Source organism: Acanthaster planci, linkage group LG14 (assembly GCF_054643075.1).
Source record: "Acanthaster planci isolate LZ-2023a linkage group LG14, COTS_SCS, whole genome shotgun sequence".
In the NCBI taxonomy this organism is placed as follows: Eukaryota; Metazoa; Echinodermata; class Asteroidea; order Valvatida; family Acanthasteridae; genus Acanthaster; species Acanthaster planci.
In genome coordinates this window covers 13,423,381-13,444,413 of record NC_141790.1, presented here as the reverse complement: position 1 = coordinate 13,444,413, position 21,033 = coordinate 13,423,381, and the positions used below count along the sequence as shown (strand labels likewise).

General features: G+C 39.4%; 2 protein-coding genes across 3 annotated transcripts in view; both read left to right on the top strand.

Annotated features, from left to right (window-relative positions):
* The window catches only part of LOC110981641 (uncharacterized), a 51,696-nt gene extending 38,760 nt beyond the window's left edge, over nt 1–12,936 (top strand). The window contains exons 16-27 of the mRNA XM_022239365.2: nt 233–314; nt 683–869; nt 1,141–1,191; nt 1,367–1,497; nt 2,887–2,919; nt 5,281–5,439; nt 5,823–5,936; nt 6,664–6,721; nt 6,981–7,150; nt 7,465–7,572; nt 7,719–7,870; nt 8,573–12,936. Coding sequence (XP_022095057.2) covers nt 233–314; nt 683–869; nt 1,141–1,191; nt 1,367–1,497; nt 2,887–2,919; nt 5,281–5,439; nt 5,823–5,936; nt 6,664–6,721; nt 6,981–7,150; nt 7,465–7,572; nt 7,719–7,870; nt 8,573–8,630 — 1,303 coding nt within the window. The 3' untranslated portion in view covers nt 8,631–12,936. The remainder of the gene's footprint in view (nt 1–232; nt 315–682; nt 870–1,140; nt 1,192–1,366; nt 1,498–2,886; nt 2,920–5,280; nt 5,440–5,822; nt 5,937–6,663; nt 6,722–6,980; nt 7,151–7,464; nt 7,573–7,718; nt 7,871–8,572) is intronic.
* Nucleotides 12,937–13,041: 105 nt separating this feature from the next.
* LOC147796880 (lutropin-choriogonadotropic hormone receptor-like) lies at nt 13,042–21,029 on the top strand. 2 transcript variants are annotated; one of them, XM_087145980.1, is made up of 11 exons: nt 13,042–13,517; nt 13,948–14,111; nt 15,423–15,827; nt 16,013–16,132; nt 16,284–16,355; nt 16,675–16,831; nt 17,151–17,231; nt 17,436–17,510; nt 17,724–17,795; nt 17,939–18,025; nt 18,300–21,029. In XM_087145980.1, the coding sequence occupies exons 2-11, from the start codon at nt 14,033–14,035 to the stop codon at nt 19,456–19,458; spliced, it is 2,307 nt and encodes a 768-aa protein (XP_087002106.1). In that variant the 5' UTR covers nt 13,042–13,517; nt 13,948–14,032; the 3' UTR covers nt 19,459–21,029. The 2 variants fall into 2 exon arrangements, with proteins under 2 accessions (XP_087002106.1, XP_087002108.1); XM_087145982.1 differs by lacking the exon at nt 17,724–17,795.
* The last annotated feature ends 4 nt before the right edge of the window (nt 21,030–21,033 follow it).

The following is a 21,033-nucleotide window of genomic DNA, read 5'->3' as shown; positions in this document are numbered from 1 at the left end:
GGTTTATACAAGTGTCCAGAGAATTCTACAGCCAAGAGAATGTCATTCCTTCTTGTGTTTGAAAAAAAATTACATCTTGGAATCACAAAAGCTGAAGTGAAATTAGCTTGTAACTTTAAATTGGTAACAATCTGTAAAATGGCAACCTCCAAAACGTTTGTTGACTTCTACCTGCCCTTCCTTGAGTAAACCTGAGGAAAGTAAAGATTCTTATGTTTGTTCCTCTTCACAGGGAGGGTCGTACCAACCTGCAGCAGAAAGGCAGTTTCCAAAGAGTAGGAGACATCATGCTGAAGAATGTCCAACACCTTAAGGTAGCAGGAACAACTCTGATACAGGCTTAATGTTGACTTGCCATTCAGTGAAATTTGCCATTCAGCAAGCTATACTCAGTGATGTCTGACAGGTAGTTATAAACATAGAAAGGCTTGCATTGGTGAGATTCGAACCCACAACTTCCTGTTCACTGGTGCAGATGTCGTAACCACTCAACAACTCGGCTTGCTGGGATTACCTGGTAGGTTTGAATTTATATAGCAATGGGTTCTGCAATCAGTGAGTACTGATGGAATTTTTCCTCTCTTGAATTTTGCAATTTTTTTTTAAAGAGAAATGTTTAGAGTTTTACAAACACAGACTCAGTTATGACTCACCTTTTCCTGCCTCTGTTGCTTCATCTCAGTTATACCAGGGATACGTAGAGAAACTCCAAGGTATCTTACAAGAGTTGGAATCCAGCACTCGTAAGAATAAGAAGTTTGAGTCGTTCTACAAAGACTTTGAGCTACAGAAGGTGTGTTACTTACCCTTCAATACATTCCTGGTCAAGCCTATGCAGAGGTTACTTCACTACCAACTCATCCTGGAACGTAAGTCCTTCCTGCTGTGGCAGGGATTTGATTACCCATGAAATTTTCACCAAGTTTCATTACTTAGTTTACAGCATAAATGTACAGCTGAGACACTTAACTCAAAAGGCTTAAGCATAAGTACAAAAGGATAGTTTGTATGCAAGCCGATGAGTTATCTGTGTTAAAATTACGACAGTTTTTTATATTGAAGTTTTGGTTTAGAATATTGCCAATTAGTGTTATTTTTTATGAGTGGATTGGATGAGTGAGTATTTTATATTCTTTTTAGGTTTGATCAAGCACTACCCATCGGACCACCCAGATTACAAGGATTGCAAAGGTCTGTTCAACACCTGTCAAGTCTGAATTTGTTCATTTATGTCCCTTGTGTTTGTGTTAGGTGAAAATCAGAAGCAAAATTAAAGATTGGTTCCACGTGGATGCTTATGATTATTAAGAGGTTCTTCTGGTGACACACTCAAACAAGTTGGTTCCCATTTTGTTTGGTTCTATAGCTGCCGTCTCTGAGGTCAATGAACTCACAGCTGTCGTTACTGATAACATGAAGACTGTTGAGAACTACCAAAAGCTAGCAGAGCTCCAGCGAGACCTGGTTGGCTTTGATAGCCTGCTGCTGCCAGGAAGGGTAAGTGGAAAGGCTAGGCCTTGAGGTTTGTTGGTGAGACGATTGAGGAAGGATGAGCCATGTATGAATTGAGACATTGAGACGGTGGCTTTGGTTTTTAGCTGTTGACATGCTACCTTGATTAGCCCCAGCCACATAACTGTCAGATGGAATGGATTAGGGGGGGGGGCCCTTGATTGATGGCAACACATCCACTGAACTGCAGAAAACTGAAGATATTGTGCCTTATATTGAATCGAGTACTCGGCAAAAAGACCTTTCTATAATGGCACTGAATTCAGTGGATGATTTGTGAATCCTGTACTTGTATTATTTTTTCCCACCATCTCACACATCGCTAGTAAAAGCCTTGGATGGCTGTGTGTTCCTCTCCCCTACATCAAAAAGGGATTGGATGGCCTTTTTTCACTTGCGTGAATTTTCTTCTGCCTTCTTTGATAAAATGTCACCGTTCACGTTTTGAAATTGCTGAAAGCTTTTTAATTTTAAATATCCTCTTCTCTTTGCCTTTTGATAACAGACTCTTGCAGCTTTTCTAATCCAACACAGCAGAGTTCATTTCATTTTTTGGCTGGATGAAATATATTTTTCTTTTGCTTGCTTGTCTCTCAAGCAACATTCATATCATGGTGTTTTTAATGAAATCATGGCATTTGTATCATTTCATTTTGTAATACTTGGTTTAAATACTGACAAGGGCTCACTAAACCATCAATCTGCACTAACCTGGGTTAACTAACTGGTATAACTGACTATGTCGGTGTAAGGTAAACCCGTAATTAAACTTAACTAGTAATGGTTGAAGTTTTTATGGGTTTGTTGCGTATTAATTTTATTCTAAAGTGTTTTTGAACTTACTTTGGGAGATTTGCGTATAAAGTTTTGGCTCTAAATCTCTTCAACTTTGTTCTTCTTGTGTACTTCTGAAAGCTCTGAAGTATTTTTGACATATTCAAAGGTAAGCAAACTTTTGTACAAAGGAATAGGAAAAACATTATCAAGACTAAACTTCTATTATTGTAAATCTTTCACCAAAAGACGAATAATGGAAAATAAACAATCAGGATCATGCCCCGATTCCTTTGGACTTAAGTTTCTCTCTTGCAAAATGTAAATGATTTTGAAGATGGTTTTTTTAAGCAGCTTTTGAATGAAAATTTAGTTGCTTTCCTTTGATTGCTTCAACATGGCAGGCAGTTTTATCTCATACCAAGAGCGTTGTTGGTTTTTTGCAGCAAACATCAGTCAGCTTACTCTCTTCCTTCTGTGGTTTCTGTGGCCAGATTAATATAGAATGAAAGAATTGGTGTCGTTGAGAACTAACAGATCACCTTGCTCAAACACTCAAACTAGATGAATTGACCAAGATTGTTTTGTCTTCGATTTCAGAACAAGCCACTTCCATTGGTTCGTTCTAAGCAGGTAATCACTGTTCTACAAAATCTAGGAATGTAAGGTTAAATTTAATGGAAACTTTAAAAAGTAAGATTTTTAATCAATTGTGACTATTAATCAATTATAATTTAATCAATTATGTGCAACTCATGAAACAGAAAAGTCAGAAAAATTGTATGTCTTTTATACTTTGTACAGCATGCTTGACAAAAACAAGAATTTTTATTTATAAAGTAAGACTTCAGATGGTCATTACAATGCTAGCATAGCATGCTGGATGTCTCCAACCACAGGGCTTAAAGCTAAGATTCATAGTAAGGAAGAAGTCGTTAAATTTGATTTGCTCTTGGGAGAAGTATGAAATAAAGTGGGTTTTTGAGGAGGACCTAGGGGAGAAGAGCTATCTGTCCCTACCCATGTCTGTAGAGGGCGCTTTTGGGCCTAGTTGCAAGAGCTATTGTTGCAGGTGATTGGATATTATACTGGACGGGAATTCATTGATCAATCTGAACTGGATCAAGTTAATGTAAATATCAAGTGTGTTCATTAGGTTTGCAAATGAAAAGGTGTTGGCGACACATGGCTTGGTGGTATGCACACCACATGGTGAAGAATACCAAAGGTGGATGTGTTGGATGTTTAAAAAATTGCCCCTCCCCCACCAATTTTTCACCACCTGTGACTTTGTACTGTGACTGAGCTTTGTTGTGAGCTTGTTTGCTTGGAAGGAGAATTGTCATCCTAGAACCAAGCCAATTTCACAAGCTGTGAGGATATTTTCTGTGTTTGCCCCCCCTTAGGGTAGGCCTTCTTGTCCCAGTTTGCCTAGTTAATGATATGAGAATCCTTATGTGGATTGGTGATGGTTTTCTTTGGAGCTTGGCAGAGGTTTTGATATTGATTCAATACAAACAATTGCGTCATTGCACAGGTTACTGACTTGTATTTATTTGGAACTTGCCAAATCATATCTTTGAAACACTGCCAAAGTGCTCTCACATAATTCTCCAAAAAAGGATCATTTTATAAGTACAGACTGGATAGGATAACTTTGAATGTAAATGTGTAGAAAATATGCTGTTAAAAGTTTCTGTGAGCCCCGAGGGGGACCAATCGGGGGTGCAATTTTCCTAGCAACGAAAGCTCCTTTGGTGGGAACTGCACTTCGCTGGTTCTCAAACGACTACAAAAATGCATGCATTACTGCCACGTAGCTACCAACAAATGATCATTCCTGACCAACATGGCTCTTTCCACCTGTTGAGAGGGATACTTCTGCTGGAGGCGGATAGGGAAAGGCCCAAGTTGTTTAATATTTGACATCAAGGTTATGATACAGCTTATTGTGATGTGGACTGGTGGTTAAGTGAGCCTTTGTCAAAACTTTTTGTTAGGAAGTAAAAAAAATGCTGCCCAAATCATTTATCTTGACCACTTGCTGCCGGGTGGTTTGAAAAATGCAGTGCACGCAAACGGGACATTTTCAAGATATTCAGTTTTCAGAATTCTTTAAAAATTCATCATTTCAATTAATGGACGTTGAAACTCACACGAATGACTGTCTGGTGGCTACTCTAATCTCACAGACAAAATCGATTAACGCCAAAGTATTTCAGCCAGGCCCGCAGTCGTGTAAAACGAGCCAAGATTATGTGGGGCCATGTAACTTTCTTTTGTTCACAATTTAGCACAGTGCACTGCTGACTGCTTTTCAATAGGGGCCAATCTGCTCACTCTAATTGCCCAAAGCGTGGTATATTGTTTCAAAACAAGGCTGGATTATCTCCACTATTGACAGTGAAAAAATGTTGGTAATGCCCAGCAGCCTGGTCTTTTGTTACGAGTACGGTCTTTTGCTATAAGGCCCAGTTCCCTTTGTCCGATTTGAGAGACCCCGGCCACGGCTCTAAAGAATACCTGTCCCGTACCGGAAACCCCGGCGGCAAGTGGTTAAAAATGGTATATGTACATGTATCTGTGTATCCAAGGTTTTCTTTATCAGCATTCATGATTGTCAGCAGTCATTTTCCTTTGAAAGTTAAAATTCATACATTTTATATGTTGCCATCTTCTGTACTTGTGTGGTGTACTTGTATTTGAAGCTGAATGACATAAAAAGACAGAAGTCATACTCCGTTTGTTGTTCATATTTAGCATACTTTAATAAATCCTTGTTCCAAAAGGCTTTTTTAAATCCATTTTTCATATTCATCAAAAGTACCCAAGTGCAACTTACATATTTCAGAACAGTTTTGAAAATTAGTTCGTTTACTGTCAACTAAGGAACATTTTTCTTAATTGCCAATAATGACATGACTGTGACCATCTCTTTGCATCTGTCATTAATATTACCCATTCATAAAGTCATGGTTTGCAATGATTCTGTAGCATTTTATTCGAGAGGGCTGTCTGCATAAGCTGTCTCGTAAGGGATACCAACAACGGATGTTCTTCCTCTTCTCGGACATCTTGGTCTATACCAGCAAGGGGGTGACTCCAACCAATCAGTTCAAAGTTCATGGTCAGATTCCGCTCAAAGGCGTTGTGGTGAGTTGACATTGACCAAAGTCCATCTGAATAAAAGCAGTGACCCTTTAATAATCATATTACAAGTTGCATACTGAAATGTTTTGAGGTCTGAATGCAACCAAGTAAAACATTAGAGAACCGTACCAAAAAATAAAAAATTCATTTTGGTGACTACATATGCCCGTGTGCTACAGTTGATAGAACAGTTGATAATTGGTGATAAAACTTTATTGGAGTTTTTTGAGTAAATTCCGCTCCTTTCTGTTTTTTTGGTCAGCCAAAAGTCTGATTTTATTGTCCTCTTAGGGGGTCACAAATTCTTTTACTGTGAGGACTAAAGCACAGAGAAACACTGAAATCCCCACAACTTAGCATCTATGCTGACTTGTTTTCATTCACAGTTGGAGGATAGCGAGCATGATCGTTCAGTGGCCAACTGTTTCACGTTATATGGGACCAACAAGACTGTAGTCATTGCCGCCAGTACCCCAGAAGAGAAAGACCGATGGATGGGGGTGAGTGTTGTTCACTGAGTACCCAAGGATAGCATCGTAACTTTAGAGTGTATTTTTTACTGATAGGTTCCTTGTAAATTGGTGTAAGGAAACTTCCGCATTTGTTTTACAAATATTCCCTTGATATCAGATCACCCTGGGTATACGCTTGACCTTATTAAGTGTTTGTTGTGTTGTTTATAAGGAAAGTTGGTTGAAGTCTGCATTAACCGTTACCAATATCCTGGTTTTAACAGGTGTTGAGTGTTCATTTTTCAGCTTCAACATCCTTTCAAAACCTTTTCTTCGTGTTCCTGACACCACATAGCAGAAAGCAGAGGGTGTTAAATAAACCAGTCTAATTTCATGAAATTGAAAGATTGACCAAAAATATGAATGGTCTAGTCAGCCGAAGGAAAGGACATGTGATATATATGAACATGTGATCACCATGGAAATGCTTCAAAGCAGAATGAGGCTGTTTTCCAGAAAAACGTAAAGAATGTTCAGCCAACGTGAAAAATGTTGAGAACTCAGAAAGTCAACACACTGTCGGCATTACTCGTGTCTTCTGCTTTGCTATGGTTTCTTAAAAATCAAAGCCTTTCTACTCTCTGTAACTGTATAACACTTTGCTTTCACGCTTGGTTTTGTCATGGAGATGCTATGATTATTATGCTATACATGTCTGAAGTCCGAACAAAGCTAACTTTGTGATTGGTTTAATTGATATTGCATTTTCCCATAGGATCTGAGAACAGCCATGGCTCTTGCCTCCAACAACCCACACTCACCAGAGTCAAGTAGTGAGTATCCCATTTTTAAAAATGTTCCCATTTGTTTGTGTTCTTCCTTTTTCATAGCCAGGAGCCTGTCATCTTTAGTAGCAGGATACTGAACATTTACTTTGTTTTGAAGCAAAGCAAAATCTCAGTGCTTCATGTCGTTTATTTGCATCCTAAATTTTCAAAATGTTCGAAAGTTAAAGTTTTTCAAACCAGTTCTTTGAACTTGAAACGTCTTTTGTTCAAACGTTTCCGGGCCTTTGCTTTGTCTATTTGTCAGGCACCTTATCGGATCCAGAATCCTCGACACATGAGGAATCTGAAGACGACGTGGCGTCGCCAACCAAGTCTGTTGAGCGACAGTCTCATCACAGGGCCAATACCACTGTGCATGTGTGTTGGCACAGGAATACCAGCATCAGTATGGCTGATCATGTCAGAGCAATGGAGGTAGGAAGTCATGCACAGAAGACAGTGTTTTCAATGGAGGGTTTGCACCAGCTGCCATGTTGGTTGTACAGTCCAATATGTGGGATCAGTTCTGCAACACACAATTTGAATGTTGTTAATGGAGGGTTTGCACTAGCTGCTATGTTGGTGTACAGCTGTGTCATCATCATGGCAGGAATTTTCTCATGCCAAGAAACAGAACTAAGTACATGTAAAGTTAATTGCCATTTGTACGTGTCAATTTTAATGGAATATACACGTAGATGCTTGGACATTCAGGTAACCCATTTGTCTTCTTTTAAAAAATTCTTTAGAACCAGTTGAGTGGATTTCTGTTGCGCAAGTTCAAAAACAGCAACGGTTGGCAGAAATTGTGGGTCGTCTTCACCAACTTCTGCCTTTTCTTTTACAAGAGCCATCAGGTAAGACACTGCAAGACTTTTGATCTACCTGCTGACAGTTCAATATTATTTGCACAGCAGTCCAAGAAAATGAAGTCTTTTGTCCAACATTTTGTTTCTGACCAGACCAGTATTAAACAGTTTTCAACATCTTTTTTTTTTTGCAGGATGATTATCCTTTGGCTAGCCTCCCGTTGCTTGGTTACTCCATCATGTTTCCAACGGAGGAAGATGACATAAGGAAGGATTATGTCTTCAAGTTGCAATTTAAGACCCATGTTTATTTCTTCCGAGCTGAGAGCGAGTACACATTCTCAAGGTGCATTATGAAGATTGCGTTTTTTTCATCATATGATATGCCCCATTAACAGCATTTCTCCGACCTACCCCCCGGGGTCAATTAACCAATACCTGCCGGGTGGATTTTTCTTGTGCGGGATGAGATGATGGGACCTTTTCATGATTTCCGTTTTCAAAATTCTTCAAAAATTCATGTGTTCATTTACTGGACATTTACACCCACACGAATGACTGTCTAGTGGCTACTCTAATCTGACAGGCACCCTTCATTGACTCCCGGGTATTCAGCCCAGGCCTGCAGCCCTGTAAAAGAGAGCCCAGACTTGTGTGGTGTTGCATGATTTCCTTTGTTCCGGTGAATGCCAGTAGCATCTTTTCATACGCGACTGGATTAGTGAGCAGCAGTGCTGTGTTGCTCATCAATGGGGTCCTGGAGCACTTTCGTCTGCGATGCTAATCTTCGGGCACACTATGCCCAAAACAGTGGTATACTGTTTCAACAGTGCCGGATTACCTTCGAAAAATGGGAGTCGAAAATTGATTGCAATTCCAAGCAGCAGGTCGTTCGTTCCGAGTGCAGTCTTTTGTTACACAGACCAGCTCTTTAGTCCGAAACCGGGCACCCGCCGGGAAGTGGTGAAGGTACATGTTACCCAGTCCGAGTCTTATTTTGGCTCTATTTGTTCCTGTTTCAAATATTTTTTTCTATTTTCTGTTGCAGATGGTTAGAAGTTCTCAAGAGTGCCACTTACAGCTCCAAGGTGGAAGATCTCTTCTAGACAGATGCCCATACCTACACCGAAATTGAATTGCCAAAAATCAAAAAGTTTCAAGGGAAATTCCCAAATTATTCTGTCAACTGAACTGCATAAATGTTTCACCTTCTGGGAAGACAGATTCTATTTTGAAAAGGATGACTGATGGTTTTGGAGCTGATAGATTAGTTGCCTCCTCTGTTATTTTTAGTAATCAGTCTGTGGACTGAATCTTAAAGAGCCAGTTGCAACCGTTTTGAATGACACAAAGGAGTTGCTTTTCTTTCAAACAAGAGAGATCATATGTTTGTTGTCGTAGGAAGGAATCGCATGTACCAAGCATTGGGACCTTCTTGTGACCTTTCAAATAATTGAACTTCTGCTTGGAAGTTGTGAACTTTCAACTTTGACTTGTGCTCTGCCAATAGTGGACCCGTCCCTGAAGCAGTTGACAGGAAGTGGCATCAACATACGAGGGTTTAAGGTGATGTGAACGGGGTCCGAACCCAGAAAGCACAGAACTGCTTTGAAAATGAACAGGCCTTGCTTTTCTCAGCCCTGACAATTTTTCAGAAACTTTGAACCTTGTGTCACTTTTTAATGATCAAAAGTTTGCCTTTGAATGAATGTTGGACAGTTTCTTACTCGGTGATTATGCTAACTGTCATGTGTTTTTTATTAAAATTTTAATGGCCGACAAGAATGTTGCAAGTATGGTGTCTAGGAAAATTCTTGCTACTTGCATTATCATGTCGAATTTTGTAATTGATTAAGAATCTTGGGAGACACTGATGCATCAAATTTCCGATTACCTCAAGACTGTGAAATATTTTGTAGAACTTGTTTATTTTGTAAAAAAGGGATAATGAAGTTCATTGCAACATCATACATTTGACACAGGGTTCCTGAGGAACAGCACAGTGAATCCTGAGTGGTTTAGGACTTGTTTGAAGCAAGGGTATACATCTCCACAGTTAGGTTCTTTGGAGGATGGTTACTAGTCTTAAATAAATAGACGTATGTCACTTTTAAACAGAGAGCAGTTTCAAGCTCGATTATTTTTACAGATATTTTCGTCTGGCTCAGATATTTTTTCTACTTACTCTGCTAATTTTGAAAAATGAGGTGATCGGGCAGAGAGAAGTTTCGCTTGATGGCATTCAAAGGGTGAAAGAGAATGGCAAAAATTAATGTATGAAACTAAGGTATTCCTTTTTGTAACAACTTGCCTGTATAAAGCTTTGTTTTACAGACTTTGGTTTCCTGAGGTTAAGTGCTTGGGCCAAGGGCCAAGGAAGTTTTATCCAAATAAGCGTGTACAGTTCTGTTTTTAATTCTGACGGGGTGGAAGTATTTTGGGTTGTTTTGTGTTATTCATTGAGAAAGATTTGACCAATCAGAATCTTAGGTGTAAGACGTGCACCACGGTTTTTAAACTGCCTTCTGATTGGCTTTACCAAGTCAGTATTTCTAAGGCCTCTTCCGTGGGCCACATCCTGTTCCGATCGGACACAGTTTCTGGAGAGCTTTGAATTAAAAGCAAAGGTCAGATAGAGACTGGATAAAACCTGTTATCAACTTAAACGAATTCTTAAACTTTTATGCGATGGCCTCTTGTGTAAATGTATTTTAATGTAGAGGAGAACTAATTAATAAGTATGTTTAATATTTGAATAATCAAATTGTCTAGTGAGATGGCATAACTATTGTTTGTTTTTTAACGAATAATGTACCACTTGATGCCAAAAGAAGTCAGGTTCTTATGTTGAGTGACCTACTTTCAGAGAGATCCAACCTGTGTCTCTTGGTACCAAACCAACATGGATGCAGAGAAAGATGAGAGAGAGAGCTTAGAGAGCGTGAACCGACTATGAAGATACCTTGGATTGTTTTGGGGAAAGAAGTTGTATCTGTATCTTTTTAAAGTGACGTTTTCTATTCATATGCCAATCTGTAAAGTTCTCAGCATGCCCCACGGTTGTATAGTTTTCTTTACTTTTTAACCAAACGCTGTGATGTTTTCCGAGATTTTTTATTATTTGTTGGAGGGCTACAGCCACTAACGTTTAGTGACGATATAGGTAAAGTAGCCTGCATATAGAATCTTGGCGTTTTGTCCATCGACAACTACAAATAGCAGTGAAATGTTATCATCTCAACTCTTTCATAGAGATTGTGTCTGATCGTCTTAAAGTCTCTCTTAAGTCTGTCATTTGTTGAGGCCAACTTCAGCGTTACGCCTGAATCATGAATGAATCTATCACCCATTGTTTTGAGTAGAGTCTCTTGTGCCCTCTTATCCGAAACATCAATTATCATGTTGCTTCGACGCCTCTTTGGAAAAGGCAGATTTCTTTTTAAAGGATAAAGCATCAGTAGACCAAAAACCAAACTCCGTAACCCATCCCAGGGGTTGTTTGAATTAGGATGATGTGCATCTTTTAGTTCCTTTGCTTTTTGCTGCTTGTAAAAACTACTTTTAGCAAGGTTTAATGTTCGCACATTTGTATTTGTTACTGTAATATATTATTTTGGTTAGTTCTGTATCCTAACGGTGTTGGTATTTCCTGTACAAAGCATGTGAAGTGTAGCCCAAGTCGTCTTGTATTTATTGCACGGTATTTTGGTTTTCCCCCAAAGTTGATTTCAAGGCGTATCTGCCCTGCAGACGTCAACAACTGATCAACTTTAGTATTACAGTTTGGATATTTTTATCACATGTAAATGATACTTGCTGAAATTGTGACTTAATTTTTGGTATCGCAGGCATGGCGATCTTTCATTTAATAATCCTCGTTATCTTGTTTCAAACTTCCAGAGTTAGTAATTTTTAAGCGGGATGGGTTAATTTATGAGAGCCCCCTTTACGTGACTGTCGTAGAATGCAGTGTATTAGTGCATACTTGTCAATAGAAAACACTGTAGTTTTTACCAGGATGTTTTGCTGTTATGTTTATATACACCATTTAACTCGCTGCGCAGGCTGGAGTGCAGGATTCTCATATATTTGGTGATTCCAGATAGTGTGCTGTAATTTCTAGTCTCGTCGCTTGGATTTGGTGTGTTGACTGTCCTTTACTATTATTATTTTTTATATCAAAAAGATAAATTAATGCAGTTGATCAAAAGGTAACTGCTGGTGGTTAACTGTGAAGAAAACTGGTCAAGGTTAGTGCGCGCGCGTACTTTTTTATTCCTGCACCTATGAGCATTATATTCTAACTTCTCATGAAGAAATGGTTCCAGCCTTTAACAACAGTGAGAGTGGATGTTGGAAAACCACCGAAGTTCCCCGACTTTTGACGGTATACTTACGACATTGTAGTAAGTGGCATTTAGCAAATTGAGAGGAGTTAAGTAGCGATTTGCCGATTTTGAAGATTACGCATTGTATCAAGTTTAACCTCAAGTCGTCTTTCTTCAAAAGCCAATCTGCACTGTGTTACAACTTTTTTACAATTTTTTTCTCAAGTAAACTAGACTCTGTCTGTATTCACTATCGTACTTAGACTAAGGGAGTCAATTTTTGTTTTGACTGCCAATTATCTCCACGCATTGGACTGCCAACTAGTGTTCTAAGATGATCTGGTGAGCCAGGATCGATGACGTAAACCATTAACTTATTATTGTATGCTCTTTGTTTGATTGGAGACAGTGAAGGACTGGCGAGGTATAATTAATTGGCACATTAAGCGAGCATTTGAAGCCACGCATATTTTGCTGTCTTTGTATGATGATGTGCTCTTCCTTAGACACGATTTCCTTTCCAACAAAACTCGAAGAACTGTAAATTCCTGCTTTAATGCACATGTGTAAATTGTGTTCAACATCACATGATATAGGCACTAATAAGGTAGACAGTGATACTTTTTTCTTTCTTTTTGTGGAAACCAATAATTGAATGAATGTTGCAATTTCGAATGCGTGGAAAAGTAGTGAGTTGGGTTCCTTTTGACATTAATTGAGAGGGAACGCCTCTAACTAATTTAAACCGACGCAACTTGCTTATTCGTTTACACACTGAAAGCAAGTATATCATTGAAATGCATTTTGATATTAGGTTTAGAACTTATTTTTAATCACCTTGTAAATAATTATTTAGAGGGTAAGTAAAAAAGGAAACATTTTTTGCAAAGTAGGTAATAATTGCATGTAGAAACGAAGGGAGATATTTTAGACATTGCTTTGATGGGCTGAGAACAGCGACGTGCTATGATTTTGTAACCGCATTGTTAGACCATCGTGTATTCTTGTGGAAGAATTTACCAACAAATTATACCACAGAGCTCTGTATTTTGCATGTATTAACAAACCCGTGTCAGACAAGTGATATTATTTCTAATGCGTTTTAATTTGTACATGCGTCTGGTTTTCCTTTGGTTTTTCTTTTCCTCCTAACGATACAGCCGAATTTTGAAGTCTAGTCATTAAAAAGTATTCCTCCCTCGACAATATTTTTTTTATTTCAATATTACCGGCTATTTTAAATCGACCATGTAGTCACGTACATGTAATGACTGTTTCCCTCAGATGGCAACTTTCCAAACCTTTCTGTTTTTTTTTTGACAGTGGCACTAATACTGCTGCTGGTTTCAAGGCTAATGGCCCTTCAACAGTTCGATTACAAATAGCAATGAGCTATTTCCCCTTCCTATCTCGTCCCTTATGTACGCATGCGCACCGCTCTTAAAGCCTTTGGAGCTGAACACTTTGACCATTGCTGCACCCAATAGGAATGTTACTTCGTTTCTTTATCACCACGTGATGACACAGTTTGTTGGCCAATGAGGCGCTTGGAGGCTACCCTTCCTGGGCTTTTCACAAGGGACAATTTCTCATTTTGCAGGCTGACCCTATGAGGAAAACACAGGTAACACTCGGAGCTCGAATGATTCCAGGTGGAACTTTCAAGTAAGTCGATTTTCTACCTTTCATTAATGCGTCATAATATTGCTTGGTTACTTCCTACGTTTCCAACAACACCGCGAAAGCGTGAAAGCGAATTTTCAATAACTGTTGCTCATCTCACAATAGTTAGCTATCTTGGTTTAAATATCCTTTATCATGGTCTCTGTATCCCAATGTCATATTGGCTGTATATCATTGGTTCTTTCTATTCTTTTAACATTCGCATGGTCCTTCCTCGCAGAGATTTCATATCCCAAAGTAAAATGTAAAAAAAAATCGTTTTCCGACGTTATAAATAGTGACACTATATGGGAGATATTTTTAAGTTACATTGTTTATTAATTATAAATAAGCACCAGGTCAGTTTCCCTATATAGTTTGTTTCACATAATTGAGAATTAATGTAAAGTATGAACTGCTGTTTATGCCACAGTGTCTGAAACAACGAGTATCCAAAGTCTTACGTCTGAAGACAGCCCTCCCCTTTCTCCCATTTTTTCCTCATCTCTGCTCTCAACATGATCCCAGTAACCATGGTGAAAAGACATCTTTCCCTTGATGTCCTCCTGTTTTGTATATTAGCAAGCTTGTGTCATGGTAAGTGGTTATGGAAACTTTCACCGTTAAGCTATCTGCATAAGGTGTTTGTGACTCGAGATTGGAGGTATTTTACTCAATTAATGGATTTTCTTTGCTTTTTGGTACCAAGAAATGTATGCAAGGAGATTATAGAAGAAACGTCGCCATGAGGACAACATGTTTTGCCCTTTATAATAGCTGGCATCTTATGCCAATTTACTTATTAAGATAATTATTTTATGGTAGATTGTCGTTTAAAATTGGTCTTATTTCCTTGTTTGTGTATTGCGGAAGTAGTCAGAAATATATTCTGTACAGAAAGAAGCAAACATACATCACCAGCACTCAATGAACACGGAAATACCAAGAGTAAGTTAGACAAGTGACTCCGTGCTAGAATTTGGAATCAATTTTCGTTATTCTTCACTTGGCTCCGAAATACGATACACATGTACAGTGCGTACAGGAAATCCAGTCTAGGGCCAAGAACAAAAAGGAAGTAAAACAACGAAAAGCATGAATTAGAGCCGCGGAATGGTTTACAGAAAAACACACTGACATTAAGAGCTTTAAGTAAGTGAGATAAAACTGAAAGCCACTTTGTACTTTCGAGGAAAACATGTCTGTCGAGGATTTTCATCCAAAAATATCCCCAACTAGTCATCCTTCTTGTATCTTCAAAACAAGGACGGAGTGAAAACGTATTTCCCACGTTTCCTTCTCAATTAATTACTGATATTCAAATATATTGTAAGATATACCACGTAGACTTTCGTGGTTTGTAGCTGATCCACCAAAAATGTTACTAGTGGGCCAGTTTGGTAGGCCTATTTCCAAAAAGCATTTAGAAACAACGCACACTTAAGTGGGCGCATGGCTGCGCTGATAGGACCATTTATCTTCTATGTAATTGAGATCAATGGATATAGGATTGAAGAATAGCGCGTGCGTTTTGCTATTCACGCGCTTTATTTTGCCCATGTGCCGTTGGAACACTGTATTTCGAGCTATGACTAAACATTACGTCCCTCCAGTAATACGGGCGGTTCACAGTAGCACGCCTCCTAGAGTCTGCAAAACGTTGGCCAATCACAATGTTTCCAAACGTGCGTTGAGTCGACAGATTTCGCGCATCGTGATTGGCCAACGCGTAGCAAACTGGAGACGCGCTATTGTGAAACGCGCGTATTGACATCGGGCTTCCTTTACAGTTGACCCCTGGGTACACCCTTCCCCTTGCAGATTAAGTGCTGGTGTTCCCTGTTGTGGCTCCCATTCTGCCAAAGACTGAAAAAAAAATCTGTTCTCTTTTTCTCTGTTACGGTACAGCTAAAATACCCAATGGTATTCATCTGATAACATTGACCGCGAAGGCCCCTGAGTGGTCTTTTCAATCACCTAATTTCAACCTCGGCTTGTACCCCAATGATTTCCTCGGTGTCTGGCTCATCAAAGTGGATAGCGGGTCCAAAGTGATTTTTGACTTCGACGTGTTGGAGATTGACAAAGGTGACTTACTGGAAATCGGCAATGGGCAGGATGCTTCTGACTTGGCCTCCGAGTTGGACATCAGCGTCATCACTCGCTTGACTGGTAACTTAAGCGCTGAAGGTGTGCGCTTGATAGCTAAGGGTAACGAGGCCTGGTTGAAGTTTCGGAGCAATCAAGATACAACCTGCCGAGGGTTTTCAGTGACAGTGAGGATGCAAGATGCAAGAAGGATGCAAGAAGAAGGTGGGTATCGAAACAGCCTCGGTTGTCAACTAAATGAGGATTCACCTAGCTGATTTCGAACTAAAGGTTTCATGTGTGGAGAAAAAGTGAAAAAAAATGGGCACGAAAAATTCCCTCAAGTAACACTTTGCTATCACTGAAAGTGATTGTAACAATTTTTCAAACTACCCTTTGTTCATTTCTAGGATTTTGCAAACAAGATTTTCAGTGTGCTAGGCGAGTAGAGGGTATAACTTGCCTGGGCAACGAATCAGTTTGCGACGGTTTTGAGCAGTGTAAAGACAGGTCGGATGAGGCGAATTGTGGTAAATAATGCTATCACATAATATTTAGTAATGCCACGTTAAATTGCCCGACTCTTGGTGCGTGATATCTCCTTACAGATTTCTCTTGAAAAAGAATCCGGCCATGTTCGACAAAATAGGTGCTGATTTTGTTTTGTGAACAATATCGCAGATTCGTCACGATATGACAGATCTGACATCTCTTCATGCAAGATTTGTGCTGCTAATCAACAATACGACCATGGTAGGAACTTTCACAGTAACTTATAATGTAGGTTGGATGCTTTAACATGCCCGGAAAACCCTTGTCAAAATTCTACCTTTGAAATTCAATTTATAGGCATTTGTGGAAAAGATAGAAAATTACATTTTCTCTATCTGGTGTTGAACAAGAAATGTTCCCCTAGGCCTAAGCAGTCTTACAAAATTGGCTTTGGATTTTATCCTCCAGTAGGAGCTCTCAGCTTTGTGAAGTCCCTCCTGAAGTGCTATGTGGTTAACTTTTTTATGAAGTGAAGAAACTAAAATGTCAAAGTAAACAATTGTCTCTATATTTCCCTCAGAAAATCACGCTTGTCCTACATCCCTTCCTGACCAACAAACCTGCACCCGTCCTAGCCCATTATGTGGCTGTGGCGGTAGAGGCAAAGAGCTGGGAATACTGTGTATTGGATGGTACCCTGCCATGCTAAGAACAGTGCCTGATGAAACACACTCTCTGTACGTCAATTCTAAGGTCTAGCGACTATAACACAGTTTGCTGTAATGTAAATTATTCAGTTTGAACGATAACTATGCAAGTAACCTGTTTGTTTCCCAACACAATTATTAAATGCTTTTGCGCATTGAATATTTAACATGAGAAATAATTAACATATTATAGTGCCCGACACATTTTCATGGCTATTTTGTGTCACTATGGTTCTAAAGCAAACCGAAATCAATGTTAAACCTTGATATATGAGTGTTGATAAATTTAGGGTCATAGAATCAGATTTGAAAAATGATTCACGTCTAAGCTTTTCCTTATCCACTGTAGATTTCTTTCTGGGATAAATGTGAACAAACTCAAGAACAGTCCATTCAAGATGTTTCCAAACCTTAGAAATTTGAAAGTTTTGTGAGTATCTGCAATGATCTTTTAAACTAACTTAGATTATGATTAACTTAAAAAATTTAACTGTCGTAACCTAGTTGAAGTAAATTTAACCTAACTTTGTTAAAGTTAATTTAAATTAACTTTAACTAATTTAACTAATTTAAAAAGTTAAAATTAACTGTCTTTAGATTGAATGTAATCAAATTATTCTTATTTGATTTCCAGGGTTATTCAGGCGACCAGTGGTGCATCGGATTTAAAGAGAAATGCGTTTGATGGCTTCGAAGGTTTGACCAGTCTGTGAGTTTAATGTGTAACGTACAGCTTTCTGTGTTGTCAGTTTGTATTTAGGTTTAAAGCTTTGAATTAAACGAGGATTTTTTTTCAAATTCAGCACTTGTCTTTGTCATATATAGGCCCCTTTTTATCAGCGTTTAATAGTTAGTGTAGAACGAACTGCATATGACCATCATCAGTTTTATTTATGAAGGTTGTTTGTTTTTTTGTCTCCAGGGTAATATTTGATATTCATTTGAGAAAAATCGAATCAAAGGCATTTGCCGGACTTGATCAATTGGACACTCTGTAAGTAGAATTTTTGGTATTATTTTTCCATCTTTCTTAGGTCCAGCAGGATTTGGTATAATGTAACATTTTCCTTAATGAATAATTTTAAGAGGTATACCAGGGCTGGACTGCGCTTACTCGTTATTTTTTTCTTATCTCAGGGCATTTTTTGGAAAGGAAGCAACTTCTGATCTGCCTGTAATTGAAAACGGGGCTTTTGAGGATATTGCTGACAAGCTATCATATTTGTGAGTATTCATCTCCCCACGGCTATGGAGCGTTATACTTTTTGCCATATACGAAAAGAAGAAACTGTAGAAAGCCTCGCTCCAAGCGGGCTTTCCTAAACTCCCCACCCACCCCCTCATACTGTGGCACTTGACCCACTGTCAGGTACTATACTTGGACTGCTACAATTATAGTGCCCAAACCTTTCAAAATCAACTGGAATACTGTCTTGTCACTCGAAACAAGACATGACTGTGTACTTCCTAAGTGGTTTAATTTTCCTGCTTGTTTCAGGTTCGTGGATGATTACCGGTTTTGCTGTTTCTTCGGTGCAACTATTCAAGAAAATTGCCGTGAGTGGTTTGATGTTCCCGAGTTGTTTAGCTGCAGCCAGCTCGTACCTAACTACGTCTTGAAAGTCTTCATGTGGATCTTAGGTATCAGTGCAGTAGTTGGCAATATCCTTGTCATGGTTTGGAGGTGTCGTGAAAAGGTAGCAAGCCGTGCTAGTTCAAAGATAAATTCTTTTCTAGTGTTCAATTTGGCATCTGCCGATGCACTGATGGGGCTGTACATGTTGATTATAGCGGGAGCTGATGCATTTTATGGTTCTCGTTATTTTGAGGTGTCGGGAGAGTGGCGGGCCAGTGCTGCTTGCAAAGTGGCTGGTTTCATTTCCATGGTAGCCAATGAGACATCAGTGTTCTTCCTTGTCTTCATCAGCATCACTCGATTCATGTTTGTCGTTTTCCCGTTTGTCAGTAATCGCCATCTCAGCCTTAAGATTGTTAAGGTTGCTGGTTGCATCATTTGGCTATTAACGGTCATAATTGCCGTGGTATCCACCGTATTGTCTTTGGATGAGGAGTCTAGCGCCTACGGTCTCTCTGATGTCTGCATCGGTTTGCCACTGACGACTAGAGTGACTGGTTTTGAGATAAAACAACAACGTATTGACGTTGGTGGCATCGATGAGGTGACATACAGCAGACCAGTTCCTACCAGCACATCCGCTACCTGGGTGTTTTCCATCGTCTTATTTCTGGGTGTCAACCTTTTCTGTTTCTGCGTCATCCTTGCCTGTTACATCTCCATCTTCGTCAAAGTAAAAGTGGCAGCCAGTCGAGTGCGAAGCCACAATAAACGGGATGAGAGCGAGGTTCGTATGGCAGTCAAGATGGCGGCGATTGTATTGACTGATTTCTTATGTTGGATCCCTGTCATTATCATGGGCATTCTCTTCCAAGCCGGTGTTGCCAAGAATAACCCAGAAATCTTTGTCTGGAGCGTTGTTTTCATTCTTCCAATCAATTCCTCCATCAATCCATATCTCTATACTTTCCTGGATATTTGCACGAAGAAACGAGAGCAGAAAGCATCACGCAGAACGAAGGTGGAAAGAAATGAAGTTGAAGCTACCCCCTCTAAGAAAACAACCTCTACAAGTGAATGAAGAAATGCGTGGAATCCATCCCAGAGCGCATCCCTGCCAGTTTGAGTATAATCATAAATACTAACGACGTGTAGTACACGTCTTAATTTAATCCCCGTTCATATAGGACCCATAATCAATTCCTCAAAACCATTTCAGCTCATTGGGGAGTATACAGCTCGGTGCTGCCTTTTCAGGGAAAAGAAATGGCTATTCAACATCCCCCCATTAAATAAATACATTTCTGTCCTCACACGTAAATATTCATACTCCCTGGTGGAGACGAGGCAAGTGGGACTTGTCCAATTAAGGGCCCAACATGTAACAAACTGATGGATTTGAACCCCCGACCCTGTGTTCGAGAGTCATATACCCTAACCACTAGGCCACACATCGTTTCATGATTATGTACAGTGATTGTATCAGAAGGTGAAAAGCTTTTATATAGGACCGAAGCCAGAGAGGGTATGGTTTGGTTTGAAAAATTAAAACTCAAGGAAGTGTCCAAAAGTGTTATCTTAAATAATGTGAATATCATGAACAGTTAAAATGAAAATGCTTTGTAGAATGTAATTAGAAGCTTAATCTCGTTTGTTAGGGAGGGATTACAGAAATACATTCCCACTGGAGTAATCAATGGCTGAACAGTCACCTTTGTATATTCGGAGGCTACTTGATGGAAACATTTTTAAATGCTGTAGAATGTAGAATTTTGGTTCAAATTGCTGTATCATTTTGCTTCTTAAGAACCTAGCATTCATTGCCTTATTATGAAAAGTAGTTTGAATTCCCTTCTTAGACTTTGTCCGAACGTATCCGACCCCCAGGAACTCTTGCCCCTATCTCTATAGGGGCAAGAGTTCCTGGGGGTCTGCGTGGTAGCCATCTTGCAGGGCAGTTCCTTTGTTCCATAGGGAGACCTCCTTTGTGCATACGCTGTGGAACAAAAGCACCAGTCTACAAGATGGCAGCCATGCAAGCACCATATAGTTCAGTGCATACATCGCAATGAATAGGTGTACATGTGTTGGATTGGTAGTCATATCAGATAAACACTGTCGTGTAAGAAAAAAATTGCTGGTGGGAGGCAACATTTAATGAAACCTTTGGTGCAAGTTCACTCAGGCGCGAACTATAGTTCGCTCAGCAGCCAGTTGCTTTCTAACAATGCGCGAGCGCAGTTCAGTTACACTCGAACGACCCTAATCGGTTTATTTTTAAAAATCTCATCGTTACTCACATTTCAGTGATGATTGAAATTTTGTACAATTATTTTCATGTTAATGATTCCCCTCGTAATAAGAAATGGAATCAGCTGTTGACGACCAGCGCTGCGACCATTCCGTGGGGCCTGGGCCCTGGAACCTGGTCCCAAATAGTCGCCTATAATAGTCCCAATCATTCATCGTTAGAGCGGTGTTAGTAGAAACTGTAATTAACTATAGTCGTCCCTCGAACTTGCCATTAAGGCTGTCCCCAATAAAATTGTATCCAAGTTTACTATCACATGTTTAAAGTATTACAGGCGACATGTTTCAACGTTTTTACTCAGTGCTGAAATAAAGATAATAAATGAAAATCTAAAAATCAAACTTG

Coding starts and splice junctions, on each gene's coding strand:
- LOC147796880 (XM_087145980.1), top strand. CDS start 14,033: ATGATCCCAGTAACCATGGTGAAAAGACATCTTTCCCTTGATGTCCTC. Junction 16,133..16,283: donor GTCGGATGAGGCGAATTGTG/GTAAATAATGCT, acceptor ACAATATCGCAG/ATTCGTCACGATATGACAGA. Junction 17,511..17,723: donor TTCGAAGGTTTGACCAGTCT/GTGAGTTTAATG, acceptor TTTTGTCTCCAG/GGTAATATTTGATATTCATT.